This window comes from Sceloporus occidentalis, unplaced genomic scaffold, assembly GCF_023333645.1.
Source record: "Sceloporus occidentalis isolate IW3139 unplaced genomic scaffold, rSceOcc1.0.p SCAF_212, whole genome shotgun sequence".
In the NCBI taxonomy this organism is placed as follows: Eukaryota; Metazoa; Chordata; class Lepidosauria; order Squamata; family Phrynosomatidae; genus Sceloporus; species Sceloporus occidentalis.
In genome coordinates, this window is record NW_028317192.1 from 722,239 (window position 1) to 739,551 (window position 17,313).

Here is a 17,313-nt window from a genome sequence, read left to right on the forward strand (position 1 = left end):
TTAAACGGGGTAAATAAAACCCATTGGGGATTCCAGGCGCCCGTCATACACAGCTCTCCCTCTTCCGAAGGAATGGCTTTGTTAGAGGAGGGGCTAGCTGTGTGATGGGCGGGGCTAGCTATCTAATGGGTGGCCAGATAAGGGTGACGCTAGCCTTAGATGGTATTGAATTGGTGGAGTGGGAAGAGAGTGGGCGTGGCCAAACCACGCCCCCCTGTCCCGGGGAAAGAGCAGAGTGACCCAGGGAAGCAGCACTTCATCCGGAATTGAGTGAGCGAGCTGCTCCCGGGTGCGATGCGTTAAATGCCGCGCTCTGTGCTGACAATTTTATGTTTTAGTAGAGAATTCATAAGATATCCGGAGAATAATCCGACTCCTCGAGGAATTCTCCTTCGCTGCGTTCAGATCCTCAGACCTTTTAATTAATAACATAAAGATAAATGAGAGCAAATAAACCACATGGCTAGAATAGTGAAGATTGGGAAGATTATCTCTGCAGCACTCCCTGCCGAACACGTGGCACCACTCACAGCACTCCCTGCCGAACACATGGCACCACTCACAGCACTCCCTGCCGAACACATGGCACCACTCACAGCACTCCCTGCCGAACACGTGGCACCACTCACAGCACTCCCTGCCGAACACATGGCACCACTCACAGCACTCCCTGCCGAACACGCGGCACCACTCACAGCACTCCCTGCCGAACACGCGGCACCACTCACAGCACTCCCTGCCGAACACGCGGCACCACTCACAGCACTCCCTGCCGAACACGCGGCAACACTCACAGCACTCCCTGCCGAACACGTGGCACCACTCACAGCCCCCCCCCGCTGAACACGTGACACCACTCACAGCACTCCTTTCCTGTCTACTTTTGTTTTCATCACGTTCTGGCCGTATAAGGGTTAAATACCATTGGCAGGCTCCGCGTTGGCCCGCATCACTGTGTTTGCCACAGACTTCGCACCCAACGCTCGCTGCTCATTGGCCGTCCGTTCGGGGCGCCGTCCGCGGCGTTTATCTGCTTTGTTTGGACAGGGATGAGATGAATGGCTGCTTTGTACCGGCGGCTGCTGTCTGCAGGGCTGGACCGGGATGAGATGCGTCGGTCGGTTATCTCTGAGCAGCCGACAATTACGATAAAGACGAGTAATTAAATGCGAACGAGAGATAACGCTCTGTGTTTACGGGGGATTTTTTTTCCGCCCCTGTATAGACGGCCTTTTCCTTTTGGCCGCACTCTCTGTTCAGACTCGCACTCGGAGCGCCTTCTCTCTGGCTTCGCCGTCTCTGATGTGTCTGTTACGGCTGTAATTTAGCATTTCCCGAGCGCCAAATCACTCCTTATAATACCGGATCATAACTTCATTCATACGCATACGGCAGGCGTTCTACACCTAGTCGCGCTGCAGCCGGCCGGCGCGATAACATTGTGTGCGATTCCCAGCTGGCTCCATTCAGTCGCTCTCCTTGCCATGCGGAGGTCTCGCTGGCGCCGAGGTCTCGATGCGTCGCGATTTTTTCTCGTGCCGTTTTCCATGAAATATCCATGAAATATATATATTCCCCCACCAGACATCGTCCAATTTTAAGACTCTTGTGACCGATCGCAGCATGAGAAGTATCGTTTCTAGTGCGATTAAATTTCCGAACCCTTCCCAGAAATATTATTTTATTGTGGAAATGTTTGCCTTATTCGTATTTGTTCAGGGAATGTTTAATTGTCATGTGACATAGGACCAGGCACCAATAGGCTGTTCTCATAGAAGTAAAAAAAGCTTTGCTACTATTTATGTGATCACGCCATTAATCGGAGGAAAGAATGGCAGATCTGCTTAACATGCTGGAGAGTGCAAGGAATTACTTCGTGCAAGTGGAACAGCACCTTTAACATCCGGATTTGGGGATAACGGCGCCCACTGGCCCGCGTTCCTTGGGGTGCGAATATCACAAACTCACCTATAAAGCGATATAAACTTATATAAACCTATAAAGGGATAGAAATATATAGATGGTGGGTGTAGCGGGTGATGGTAAGTGAAGTATTATCCTTTGGTGCCACCGGCCGGCTGGGGTTGGGGTGCCAACTAGTGAGATAAGTGCATCAACATTCATTCATTCTTTAATGGGAGTGTCGGGCATTAAACTGTCCCTTTAACATCGCAAGACAAGGCCAAGTAAGGATTAAGCTTTTACAGAAACTAATGAAATAGACGAAGCAACGAGCTCTTATCAGCGCTATATATACTACTGTTCAAAAGTTTGGGGTCACTCAGCTGTATTCATAGAAAAACAAGGAAATTTCTGGCTGTAACATAATTACAAAAGGGTTTCTAACCATCAATTAGCCTTTTAAACTGAACGTGCCATTGGAACACAGGAGTGATGGGAGTGATAAAGGGCCATTGGAACACAGGAGTGATGGGAGTGATAAAGGGCCATTGGAACCCAGGAATAATGGGAGTGATAAAGGGCCATTGGAGCCCAGGAATAATGGGAGTGATAAAGGGCCATTGGAACACAGGAGTGATGGGAGTTATAAAGGGCCATTGGAACACAGGAGTGATGGGAGTGATAAAGGGCCATTGGAACACAGGAGTGATGGGAGTGATAAAGGGCCATTGGAACCCAGGAGTGATGGGAGTGATAAAGGGCCATTGGAACCCAGGAGTGATGGGAGTGATAAAGGGCCATTGGAGCCCAGGAGTGATGGGAGTGATAAAGGGCCTCTGTTCTCCCATGAAGATATTCCATTAAAGATCAGCCGTTTCCAGCTACAATAGTCACTTACAACATTAACCCCGTCTGCGCTGGATTTCCGATCCATCTCATGTTACTTTAATAGACAAAACCAAGAACATTTGTAAATGACCCCAAACTTTTGAACGGTATTGAGTATAAATGTAATGTCTCTTACAATCTATCTTTTGCTCCTCGTTTTGCGTGTAGTCGGATAGTGTAACTTCGTAAATATCTTTGGAGGCTGCGATGGCTTCCGATAGGATCCTCGCACGTTGATAAAAATGTATTTTCAGCGGTTTTTTTTCCGCGCCTGCGCTGCCTCCCCTCGCTCTGCTTTTACCGCTTAAAAAAAAAAGAAAAGAAAGAAAGCAAAGTCTTAACAAGGCAGGGAGACGAAAACTTTTTCCCCGGCATCTGACGTGGAAAAAAATCCGGCTCGAGAAGCCCTTAAACCCGAATGGAGAAAATCCAGAAAATGCATCGCATTACAATCGCTGTCTTCTTTTAAAAAAAGCGTTCATACAAAGCGCCAGCAGACAGCGGAAACTGACAAGGAAAAGTAAAAATGTTGACAATTTCTTGATTTGCCCGGCTAGCTTATGTATGGAAGGCATTAACTATTTATAAAATGCATTATGAATCGCGCTTCTTCAATCCGCAGCTGATGCCGTGACACTTCAGCAGAAATCAGCGCGCTTTGGCTTAAGTACAAATTTATATCCAGCTCATCGTTAAGAATTACGAGTCCTGGGATCCTTTTCCAAAAAATAATAATAATTAAAAAAAATAATAAAAAAAAAATCCCCTCCTCCGCACTTTCTCTTAATTACCCCCTTCATGCGGGACGTTTGGCTGCCATTTAATTTGATTAACAGAATTGGAAAGGCTGGAGACTCGCAATAGCTGCAGGTTGTTATAGAATGGAAATGATCGCGTTATTGCTCATTAAATATCCGCCCGTATGCTACTATTTCTGTCTCTGCTAACGAATTGAAAGACATTTAAAAAAATAAATAAATAAAAAAAAATGAAATAATTACATTTAACACATTATTAAACGTTTTCGACATTTTAACCTCCTCTGGTGAAGACGGGTAGGGCTGTGGAAACGTTGTCAGTTTGTTTCCAAAGACTCTTCTTCATGATATTATTGCTTAAGGTGCAGGCAAACCAAACAGAAGTGTTTTTAGTGTAAAAATAATCAGATGTAAATACTCTAAAATTATGTTTGATTTTGTTTATTTCTGTGAATTTATCCCGCAATATCAAAATTTCTCCTTTATATGAAACGTACATTCTTTATATACAAATTAATTATTTTATGTTACCATTTGAATTTTTTAATTTTTTTTTTTAGATTTTTTTTTTTTAGACTATTTATATATATATATATATATATGTATATATTGTGGAGAAGGGTAAATGTCTTATTTTTGATCCTTATTAATTGCTGCAATTATTGAAGAGGAACCAGCAATTTAATATCCAGGTTGAAAAATAAATAAATAAAAAAAAAATCCGTCGGCGAGGAGCTATTATCTTTATTGTAGTATCTAAAACACTTTCACTGATTATGCTTTATTGACCTGGGAATGCCACAGTAATTTCAATTTTGCCTTTGATGTTTAAGAAATAAGGAAGAAAGAAGGAAGGAGTCGTATAATTGAGCAGTCTCTGCCAATTTGTTAGCTTTTTGGTGAAAAAGGAGCAAAACAAAAACATTCTCCATATGATATTCTTGCACACTGCCAAGTGCGTTAGTCTCCCATAGCGATGAAATGAATAATTAAAGGCCGGGCTGTGATTCCGGCGCCTGTTAAAAGGGCTTCATCTCCTTTAATATGCGGCTTTTGGCACCGTTTGGGGGAAGTCGTCGGAGCCGATCCGTTTCCAGCGGCCACTTCTCAGCTTTAAACATCGCTGTCGCTGGGTGACTTTCAGCAAAAAAGAACAGATATTAGTAAATTCCGGGAACTCGCTAAATCAGGAGGTTCTTGGGTTACGGGTTCTCTGCGTCAATCCTTTGGGCTCGGCTACGCGGTGTCACGATGTTACGAGAACGCTGGAATTCTTAGAGTTTTAATGTATTTGTAGTTTTTTTTTTTTTATGTTGAATTTTTTATTTTTCAATTTGACAAAACCCACACGTAGAAAGTTATTATTACTGGGAGTTTTTTGGGAAGAGGCCGGGGGTCTAACGTGGAGTTGGGGTGTTTATGGTTTACAAACTGCTCCTTGGGCATTTCATGTTTTAACCATTTGGGTGCTGGACCTCACAAAAGGCTTTTAAAGATGTGATTTCTCTGGTTACTTGAAATGGAAAAGAACAAAGTATTAGCATCCAAAGCAAATTCATCTGTCTTCGGCCACGCCGGGTTTTATTATTATTAAAGATAAATATCTTGGCTGGGGTAGCTGGTCCTCTCTGTCCTAGGGGCCTGGGGTAACGTGTTCTCTTTGTCCTAGGGGCAGCACTCGCCTGGGGTAGATGGTACTTAGTCCCAGGGGCAGCACTCGGCTGGGGTAGATAGTACTTAGTCCTAGGGGCAGCACTCGGCTGGGGTAGATGGTTCTTATTTCCAGGGGCAGCACTCGGCTGGGGTAGATGGTTCTTATTTCCAGGGGCAGCACTCGGCTGGGGTAGCTTGTTTTCCCTGACCCAGAGACCGTAGAGATCTCCATCCCCTGTCTATCGCTCTGCGGGTTTCCGCCGCCGGCTCTTTATTCAGTCGCCGGAGGTTGGCGTCTCTCCCCTCTGGTACTGGCGCCATCATCGGCCGTGACCGCCATTCACTTGGTTTCCACCTCTTTCCCACTTCTTTCCTTTCTGACCTTATCCGAGTCTCTTAACGATTCTGTGATCAGAACATCAGAACTCCTCTATCCACAGATGGACCCGGCCGCTCGTCCAGTGAGCTAAAGGCGAAACTTTACCATTAATATAATAACCTTCTACCCAAACAAAATAAAAATAACCTGACATGACGATCTTTTCTTCGTGCTAAACATGAACCGACGTGTTTGGCTATAAGAACATGCACGCATTTAGCTTGCTGAGGCTGATGTGAGTGGGTGCGCAGCAAGGACTGGTTTGTGATGAGCGATTTACATATAGGGATGGCTCGGTTCTTTGGCCGGGGCCGTTGTGGCACCGAGACTCTCGTCCGTGGGGCTTGGAGTTATGGGAGTTGCAGGTGTTGAGATCCTCCCGCTGCTACTCGTGAATAAGCCGAGGGTAAATTACCGGCTTTTTGGTGCTTCTTACAGTATCAGTTTATAAAGATAATCACAGACTTGAGCTTTTTCATTTTCTGCCCCGCGACCGATGCTTACATCGCGCTTAACTCCAGATAACCAGCAATTATGTTTAATCCAAGCTGGCCCTGCAGGGCCGTAGAGCGCGTGCCCGGTGAATATAATATGTTGCCTTGTTGGGTAATCAGGGGCCACATCTGTTAAATGTCTCTGTCTTTACTCCATAATAGTCATATTACCCCTTATCTCGTAGTTACCATAATTCTATTATTGTATCAGACTGAAGAGCATTTTGTCTGCTAAATATTTGGATTATTTTTTTTACTTTTTAGGGAAATTATTACATAAAAAATGGTTATAGTTACATTGTTGCATAAGGTTGAAAAAAGACCGAAGTCCATCAAGTTCAACCCTTCTACCAAACCTTCCTACTCCTGATCCAAAAGAAGGCAAAAAACCATTTATTTTTACAATATTATATACCTGTCTAATTCACGTTATATCAGACTAAAGAGCGTTTTGTCTGCTAAATATTTAGATTATTTTTGTACTTTTAAAAAAATTTCAATTATTACATTAATAATAATGATTATTAATAATAATAATGATTATTAATAATGATTGATTAAATATTAAGTAATATTTTAGCAATACTGTATACCTTTTTAAATTTACTGCTATGTTTTCTGGGGACTTTTTCCCTGATTGGCTGTTGAATACTTTGATGCCCCTTTTTGCTTGACCTGTCCTTATTGCCTTGCCTTTTTTGCACCGGGGTAATTGTAAAACGCGCCGGCAGCCGGTAGGGATGTTTTATTATCTTTTTTTTGCCCCTATGCCGAGCCGCTGTGTGTAACCTGCAGTTAATATGCCGGGAATGCTGTTATACGGGGTCCGCGCCTTTGAACACTGTTCCCGAGAACAGTTGCATTGCCGGCAGGGAGACCCTAGAACGGCGCGGCCTTCTGCGCGGCCTTCTGCGCGGCCTGCTCTCCCCGAATCAAACTTTGTTTCCCCGGCAGCCGGCGTCCGTTAGGGGTCTCTCCAGGGTTTGGGAATCTCCGGCCACGTTCGGCTTTTAATTCCGAGCTTTCTCATCCTTTTAACGCTTTTTTTTCTTCTCTCTTTTTTTGTTTTCTAGAAAAGGTCACGGATCGCCTACAGTGACGAAGTGCGGAATGAGCTCCTGGGGGACGATGGGAATTCCTCCGAGACGCAGGTAGGATGCAAATCCAGAAGCCCCCGGCGGGTGACTGCGGGGTAAGAGAGGTCGCGAGCCGCGGCTTTCTCATGCTGCTTCCTTAACAGCATTAACGACAAGTCATGTGGAAGTGATACTGTTTAATGCAAAGCCCGGGTTTTCATCAACTTCAAACACCCCAGCGCGGAGATCTTATTCTTTTTTTTAACCCTTTGCTATGATAATGATGACCGGCTGCTGCCGCCCCCCCCCCCCTTCTGCTGTCATTAGAAAGAATAGCGTTTTGGAGAAAGCCAATGTTTCCCGTTCTGCGTGTATATATCTGGAAATCCAGATCAGAGCAGCACTTTGATATCGTAATTAAATCCACGCAGGCAGGGACCGCAAAGAGTAGATGTTTTAAGAGCGGCGGGGGTTTAGCCGTACATCGCAAAAGATCTATTTTCAGCTGCTTTTACAATACTCTGCCGGGGTTCTATTTTTCCGGCTAATCAAAGGATGAAATATTTACACATACATGCGGGTTCCGTGTCATCTTCCGTCGAGGGGTCCCGACGTAGCGCCAGCCGGCCCAGCACGCAGCGTGTCGCGCTCCTGCAAATTCTTTTCCTTTTCTATATCCACGTGCGATGCCCGCTTATTATTTTATTATTAATTCAAAAAAATGGAAACTCTCGGCGTTCCTCTCCAAAACCCCACATTTCCTTTCTTAAATGTTACAGATTTAAATTACGCAAAGCCAGGATGGCCGATGCTTATGGATTTTCCCAAATTAAAAATATCCTCCTTGCGCGTTTAAAGGGATGGTGAAACTGGTATTTTACTTTACAGAGAGTGTGCTAGATCAGTGGAGCAGCCTCCCAGCAGAAGTGGTAGAGGGTAGTACAGTGAGGGGATTAAACACGCATGGGATAGACATACGGCTCCTGAATCTAAGACGAGACCAACGACTGATTAAGGTTTGAGTCGTTACAGCAGGAGAAACGGGGGCCGGATGGGGCCGATCTGCTGACATTCTACGTTTCTATCATATTGCCCAAGTGGATATTCGGTAGAGTTCTAGGCATACTGGCCTTTTGGAGAGCATCACCGGGTTCTTTAAAAGTGTGACGAGAAGCCATTGGATTAGCAATATAAAATAATTATAAAATAAACAAATATCTGCTTATTTTAATTTGTTTTTTTGTCATGGGTCTGTCACCGAACTTGGTCTGATTAAACCCAAACTTTGGGAGCCTATGCACCAATTTATATGCTTCTGCAACAAGGTTTCAATGTATGTGTTTGGCATGTATGACGTGTATGAGTTGTATGGTGTGTGTGATGTGTATGGCGTGTATGCACGTACACACGCTTACGCTCCATTTCCCAGATCGCTTGCTATGCTATCGCTCACCGGTCTCTGCGTGTCCGCTTTCAGAGCTGTCATCTGGCTGCTAAGTTCATAGACCTGCACATACGTGTGCGTGTATCTGTACAAAAAAATCTAAACTAATAATAATGATAATAGTTTTCTTTTCTATGCCTGTATATAGAACAGATAGCAAGATGTGACATATACAATCTATACCATGCTTAAGGATGTGCTTTTATATACATCAACTGATTTTGCCACTAGAAGGAGCCATCAGAACATCCATTTTTCCAACGACTATAGGCAGGTGCGGCCATCGTAGGGTTAAATGTGTTTTGACCTGTTTATACCCGGATTCAGAACTCTGTGCTTTATGTGTAATAAGATACCGCAAGTTCGTTTAAAAGCTAAAATGTAAATCGGTTTAATTTCATGCCCCTCTAGTCGCCCGTTTCTCCTGCTGTAACGACTCAAACCTTAATCAGTCGTTGGTCTCGTCTTAGATTCAGGAGCCGTATGCCTATCCCATGCATGTTTAATACCCTCACTGTGTTACCCTCTACCACCTCTGCTGGTAGACTGTTGCACTTATCTGCCACCCTCTCACTAAAGAAATAATCAGAATAAACATATCATAGTTGTCTGCAGTGAACTGTTACTTGTTAAAAAGCCCCCCTGGTGTTTCGCAGACCCCATTTACTATATGACTTCATATATTTACTCTTGTGTCATAACAAATCAAAAGCGCACACACGACATCATCGCTAACTGGAAGCAGACTTCTTCTGCTACAAATGTTTACAGATGAGACAGAGCAGATGCCGTTATTATTTCCTGAGGACTAGTGGATCCATACAGTCATTAGCCGTGTAAACGCCTCTCTGCGGGCCACAAACCATCGTGTTGTTTGCTAACGGTTGGGGTCATTTTCAATTGCGTGTTTATGTCGCCCCCCATTTAACCTGCAATTGAAAACTGCGAGCTTTCTGCGACACCCAACAAAATCCCAAAGAACACAGATTAACGTCAATCCCGATGCTCCGAAAACATCGTGAATTGTCCAAAATAAATACACACGACTGTTCAAAAGTTTGGGGTCACGCAGCTTTTCATGGAAATCAAGGACATTTCTGTCTGTAACATAATTACAAAAAGGGTTTCAGACCATCAATTAGCCTTTTAAACTTAAACTTGGATCAGCGAACACAACGTGCCATTGGAACACAGGAGTGATGGGAGTGATAAAGGGGCGTTGGAACACTGGAGTGATAAAGGGCCATTGGAACACAGGAGTGATGGGAGTGATAAAGGGCCATTGGAACCCAGGAGTGATGGGAGTGATAAAGGGCCATTGGAACACAGGAGTGATGGGAGTGATAAAGGGCCATTGGAACACAGGAGTGATGGGAGTGATAAAGGGCCATTGGAACCCAGGAGTGACTCATTACAACATTTACACCTATTACAACATTAACCCCGTCTGCGCTGGATTTCTCATGCATTTCATGTTATTTTAGTGGAAAGAAAAAAAATCTGCTTTCCTTTGAAATTTCTTATTGACCCCAAACTTTTGGACAGTATTGTAAGTTTTAAGTAAATTTAACAGACCTGGCTCTTTAAAAGACCATCAACTAATAGAAATAAAATAGAGATTTTTTACTTTTAGTATCATTGTATTTAGATATTTTGTTATATTTAATATATAATCTCGGCGTACGTTTTCTTTAAAGTAATCCTGTCTGAATTGTAGAGATCAAAACCGAAAGGATGTGAAATGAAATCTTTAAAGTGTTCCATGACTCGATAAATAGTCTCTACTCGCAGGGCTGCACTCACTTTCAGGAGTTCAGAGATCCCTACAATGTAACCTCTATGAAGCCCCATTACATTACATCGTATCTCTGATTGAACCAGAAGCTTGTATCTGTTTTTCTGTTCCTAATAAGAATTGGAAGGAAGTCCTCGGTGCTAACGACCCAACGGATCTTGCTGCTCATACTGGGTGGCCAAACCTTGGCGGAATGCCCCCTGATCAGCATCTTGGCCAAAGTGCCCCAGGTTTCTCATATGGAAGGGCACTGACTATGTCTTGGTCTTGGTTTGAGGGCCGCGATTGATTCAGTTAATATCAGCCACCAAAAAAACAGAATTCCTCCGTACCGGAACGCCGAGGCCGCCTGCCGTGTGTTGGTACGGTCTGTGTGCTTAAAGTATAATTGCCAACGATTACATTAGTTTTCCAAAGTCAAAAAACATCCAATTGTAACTAGATCTTTCCCTAATTAACCAAATATTTTACCAATATACATTCAACCCCACTAACCTCCACCCCCCCCCACAAAAGAGAAAAATATTATTATACGAGAAAAATAGACAATTCTTTCGAAAACCGTTTTTTGGGTTCTATGGGTTTTTAGCCGTTTTTTTTAATAATGTTTGCTTTTATTTTTTAATCCCCCTTTTTTTTTTTTTTTTTTTCTCCTTTGATGGCTTTTTCTATACCGTCATCCGTTATATTGGCCAAGATAAAGGCCAGGCTATATATATATATATATATATATATATATATATATATATATATATATATATATAGCACTCGTGTAAACCAACGCACAGCCAAAAACAAGAGCAGATTTTCACATCTTTCCAATGAACGTTTCTTCAAAAGTGATTTATTTACCCGACGTGTGAGGAGAGCCCGGCCGCCAATAGATCACACGTGTCTGCAGCCGTATTATACCTTTTATTCATATGGAGAAAATACGCACAGTTATGGAATCCCTTCCTTCTCCCGGCTTTTTTCCCATTCTAGATATTTATTTGATTTCAATTCTATTTATTTGTTTTTGGAATATGTAGAATTTTGAAATATTATTGTTACTATTATTATCTATAAAAATATGAAACAAATTATTATTCATATTCTACATATTCGATATCCTTCTATAACAGGATCTAAGAAGCAGGTATTTGGTAGAAATGTAATCAGATATTTATAAATAATTTTATTTATACATATCTGATTTTAATATATATATATATATATATATAGAGAGAGAGAGAGAGAGAGAGAGAAATTATATAGTATATATAATAATATAGAAATTATAAATATGTTACCCTGATGTTTTTGATTATTTAATTTCTTTGAAATCAAAAACAAATATATTGAAATATCTTTTAAAAAATATCATAAAATGCATTTATTTATGTGGTATGTGCAATATTTTCCCCAAACTATTTCTCATATTTCATATTATTCTTAAATGCCAGGTGAATAATTTTGTCCGTATTGTTGCACATATTTTATCTATTTTTAGGTTAATGAAAATAAGAAATTGCCAAATATAAATACCGAATCAACCAACGTCTTTGATTACTAATCATGTAATGAAGTGCGAGTGCCTTAGGTTAAAGAGAAATTACAAAAAAGGGTGGTTCTAATTATTTAAAAAAATACTTTGAAAAAAAGACTATTTTTTAAAGAATTACAATAATGTTTTGTTGTTTTTTTCCTGTATTTTTTCTTTTTGTTAATTTCATAGAAATTTATATAAAAGTTAGAAATTGTTAATTCAATCCCGGCTATAAAAATATAGATTAAAAAAGAGAAAAAATCTCCCCATTTTATTCAAACTTTACACGCAGCCTCAAAATATTCCTGAAAATAAAGATTATGAAGAGCAAACAGAGTTTTTCAAGCACAGGATACTTAATTTCTCCCCGCTAAGTTTGTTTGGTGTGAAATTTTGCTCGCTGCGCACAAAGTCCGCCCGTCTTCAGCTACAGAGCTGGGGGGTGAAGTCGGTCAATTTAATTCCCCGAGATCTGAAGAAGGCCTGTATCATCTGGTATAGCCCCGGCAGAGCAGATCATTAGCCAGCTCCAATCTCTCCTGCGCACGGCAAGGGCTTATAGAAAAGTAAATAGACGGCCATCATAAGTTCAGAAAATTGTCTGTTCGACCCGCGATTATAGGAAAGGGGCGTTTAATAGAGTCCAGCATTTATTCGTTATCAGCGTGCGGACAGAAACGGCGGCCACATTTTCTTTTTTTTTTTTTTTTCTTTTTTTTTTAATACATTTTGGTGATTTGGGGAGTCGCGTGCATGCGCCGTCAATGCCACCGAACACACCGCGGCCGGCCGCAGCAGACGGCTTAGCCACGAGAGATACCGCCGGCCCAAACCAGCGGAAACCAGATTTTTTTTTTGTTTTGTTTCTTCTTTTCACCCCAAGTCTTCAAAGACCAGATGCCGCCCCGCATGACATTTACTGCAAAAATATTTATTTTCAAATAAATAACAAAAAAAGATACATACATCTCAAAATTTTTACTAATTTAAAATAGGGGTTGGCAGATATTTTTTCTGGTTATAAACGAAACGTAATATATGGATTTGCCTGAATTCTCATTTTTTTCAGACTTAAATCTGTTCATTTTTTTGAGCGTCTCAATTAACATGCTAAAGGGGGATCCTTCTGCGACTTATCTTAGTAACAAATCCCAGTGAAAGCTTAAATTCAATCATGCAGCACAAACACGAGAAAGCGGTTATTTTTTTGGGAGTTTTTTTTTTTCTCCCAACTTTTTTGTCTAAAAAAAACAAAACATGAGAAGAAAGAAAAATGTGTTGTGTTTTACAAAGATCATTGATTTTAGCAGATGAACTCCTCTCTGATAATCCCCGTCGCTGACTAAGGCGCGGCGAAGTTACCCCGCTGCGTAACGAGCCGACGAGGATGGGACAAATCGCACAAACAGATGGAAAAATACTGCCCAAAACTAACAAAAACAGAAGAGACGAGAAAAGTATCCAAAGTGTTCCTCGCTTATATCCCAACTTTTACAACTACCTGTTTAATATTCTACAGTTTAGTATATGGGTTTTAACTTTTAAACATCCATAATAAAGAGAGCAATACCCCCTACTACCTACCTACACACTCTCTCTCTTTTTTATATATATATAATCTATATCTCTCTCTCTCTCTCTCTCTCTCTCTCTATATATATATATCGGTATAGAGAGAGAGAGAGAAATATAATATTTGAACATTTTAAATATTTCTTAATTTTATTGATTGTACTAATAGTAGTAAAAGAGGATCCTTGGATTTCACTGTAAATAATCAAAATTTTAATATATTATATATGTATATTATCTCTGTCTCTTTTAGTCTCTTTTTTTTCTCTGTCTCTGCCTCTCTCTCATCTCTGTCTTTATATGTAGAATTATAGTTGAGTTTGTCAGAGCGTTTACCCATCTGTGTGTGTGTGTGTGTGTGTATATATATATGTGTGTGTATATATATATATATGTGTGTATGTATCCGTGTGTATATATATATTTGTGGCTGTGTGTATATATATATATATATATATATATATATGTGTATATATATATATATATATATATATATATTCTACACAGATAGTATGTAGGGTTTAGTTGGCACAACAACAAAATCTTTTGTGGGCCTGGAGTAATTTTATAAATGTATATAATTTCAGAATACGTAAGACCTGCACGTCTGCGTTAAAATATATTTTACTGCCTTTAACAGCCAACACAAATCGCAGAAAATCTCCAGCAATATCTTCATGAATAATATTTACAGCAAAGGCTTTGATTGCCTCTAATGTCATGTAGACCCTCGTGGATAAATATATTGGAAATAGCTGCTCGGTTAGCTGTTTAATGTAAATATTTTTGCTTAATTCTGTGATCGACGCGCGGATATCGCTGCTTTTAAATGTAAACGTAACAAAAATGCCATTTGCATCGCATTCTTCTAATCTCCTATACGTTTTGTTCGTTTGGCGTCCTTACTGTGTTGGGTTGTGGCCGGCTAGCAGATGCAGTGAATTATATTGCGATTGTTTGTAGCGGTGAATGGATAGTCTGAGGAGGGAGATCTTGTTTCAGTTTCCCTGCAAGTCTCATCATCCCTAGCCAGCCAATTCCTTAGAATGATCGATTGTTGTCATCTCTGCATTATTTTCTGGGCTGTTGATACAACAGCTGCTCCCCCCCCCCCCGGAAAAAAGGTTTTATTCTAATTGTAAAAAAAATATATTTAATTGTATCTGGTATAAAATCCACCTCCCCTTAAATAATATTAATGATAATAAATAATAATAATAAATAATAAATGTATAAAGTTATATATTCATTCATGTACTTTGATCATATTCTTTATTAATTCTCTGTTCATTCATAAACCATAATGTTTAAAACCGTTACCATTTACTGCCATTGAAATCACAAGTGTTTAGGAAAGAGAATTGTACACAACGGTTAATATGAGACGGCGCTGATCTTTAAATGACATGCGCGGCAATGGCAAAATCGCTCTACGTACACAACACCTTATGGGCATTTAACACCCGCAGTGACCTTCACAGCCAGGTTAATACCCCGGGGGAGAGTAAAGATGAAGGAGGAATATTATTATTATTATTTTATTTACAATTATACGTAATCATTTTATTCTTTTATTATTATTTTTATTCTGTTATTATTATGATTATTATGATTATTTTTGTTCCTTTTATATTATTATTATTATGATTAATTATTTTTATTCTTTTATTATTGCGCGGACCCCTGTAGGCGATCCATATCTCTTTGGCGTGCCGAAACATTGCTGCACTTTCTAGAATTCTTTGCATAAAAAAAAAAAAAAAAAAAAAGCCAAAGTAATATTTCCCGGGGAAAGTCCTTTTTTTCCCGTTCCTTGCAGCGGGGTCCCTCGCTGTTCCCGTTCCCCGGCTCCTCTTTGTGCGCCCTGAGACGGCGGGGCGGCGGACCTCGCTCTGCTGAATACCGAGGCTAAAACCTCTCTCTTTTGTCTCTGGCGCGGATTTCCACCAAGCCGCCCCTCTCTACTTGATGATCGCGTCTTAGATGTGCTTTTAAAAGAGAATCCCAAACTCTTCTCTTTGTTTAATGTGACAGAGCGGCCGATGTGCCGTCTCTTTAACTTCTTTTAATGTATTTGCCTGTGATTTTTTTTTAATGCTAAACATGTAAACAGATGAATTGTCGATGTTAATTCTGTTTCCTGTCACACAACTGATCTTTCTCTCCTGCCATTCTCTCCTTTTTATCTCCTTTTTATTTATTTTTTTTACGCTTTCGCGCGGCAGTTGATAAAATTACGCGAAGAGGTGAGTGTTTTCCGTCTCCCCCCCCTCCTTTGCCTCCGACACCCGCGTCTTGCTTCCCATTTAAAGCACAATTTCCGCAAATTTAAAAAAAATAAATTTCATTTAACTTTACAAGGTAATCCAAACGCTTGCTGACAATTACACAAAATATACATATTTTTCTCATTTTTTTTATTAAAATGTATTTTTTTTTATCCAAAAAATATACGAATATGCGAGTATTCCTGTCAACCCTTTCCTTTGCCTCTTGCTTTTTTTTTTTTTAAGCTCGGTTTCCAAAAATAAGAAAAATTCTAATTCAAAAGCTTCATATAATGACACAAAATAAACATTTCTTTTAAAAATGTTCTATTACATTTTTAATTAAAAACCAATAATTTGAGAAGAGTGGAGGGTATTTTCGTTGTCGCTAATACCCGCGTCTTAAAGCTCCATTTCCAAAAAAGTAAAAAAAAAATCTATTTAATTTTTCATGGTAATGCGTAATTTTGTGTTACAAATTCACAAAATACATTTTTTCCTCCATTTTTTTAAATATAAATAACTCCTCCATCAAATGTATCGGGACGAGTGGGATTGTGGGTATTCATCTTAACGGTGTTGCCCGGCAACCGCTTCCTGTTAATAGTCTGAATGTATGGAATATTAATGGTCCCTATACAATGTATCTATAAATATTGCCGAGAAACCCAAATCGGGAAATAATTTGTGTTTCTCTTGTGTGCGTAATGGGGAAAAAAAATGATAGGGCTTCTTCTGCTTTCCGATCGTTTTCTCTTTAGTCGTGTGCGGCCCACCGCGTAGTATCGATAAAATAAATAACTCTGGGGCATTTATCGGCATTGCTGCAGCTTTGTGCATTTTGTACCTGCGCGAGTGTGCGTGCGCTGGAAGAATGTTACATGCTGTTTAGGCGATAATACCCACTTGGGTATTTTTCTAAAAATCCAACAGCGACCCCTCGTTTAAGTAACAGAGCGTGGTCTTCCACGTGTGATTTCTCACCTGTGTGCATGCATAAGTACAGACGGGGTTAATGCTGTAAATGACTATTGTAGCTGGAAACGGCTGATTTTTAATGGAAACTTCTTCATAGGCGTACAGAGACCCTTTATCACTCCCATCACTCCTGTGTTCCAACGGCCCTTTATCACTCCCATCACTCCTGTGAGCCAATGGCCCTTTATCACTCCCATCACTCCTGTGTTCCAATGGCCCTTTATCACTCCTGTGTTCCAATGGCCTTTTATCACTCCCATCACTCCTGTGTTCCAAAGGCCCTTTATCACTCCCATCACTCCTGTGTTCCAATGGTCCTTTATCACTCCCATCACTCCTGTGTTCCAGTGGTCCTTTATCACTCCCATCACTCCTGGGTTCCAATGGCCCTTTATCACTTCTGTGTTCCAATGGCCCTTTATCACTCCCATCACTCCTGTGAGCCAAAGGCCCTTTATCACTCCCATCACTCCCATCACGCCTGTGTTCCAATGGCCCTTTATCGCTCCCATCACTCTTGTGTTCCAATGGCCCTTTATCGCTCCCATCACTCCTGTGCTCCAATGGCCCTTTATCACT

General features: G+C 40.8%; 1 protein-coding gene across 2 annotated transcripts in view; it reads left to right on the forward strand.

Moving 5' to 3' along the window:
- The window catches only part of LOC149277523 (vesicle transport through interaction with t-SNAREs homolog 1A-like), a 114,404-nt gene that overhangs the window by 17,929 nt on the left and 79,162 nt on the right, over window positions 1-17,313 (forward strand). Inside the window, exons 4-5 of one of the 2 annotated variants that reach the window (XM_089502778.1) lie at window positions 7,148-7,225; window positions 15,715-15,735. In XM_089502778.1, coding sequence (XP_089358904.1) covers window positions 7,148-7,225; window positions 15,715-15,735 — 99 coding nt within the window. The remainder of the gene's footprint in view (window positions 1-7,147; window positions 7,226-15,714; window positions 15,736-17,313) is intronic. The other variant, XM_089502777.1, reaches the window with a different exon arrangement.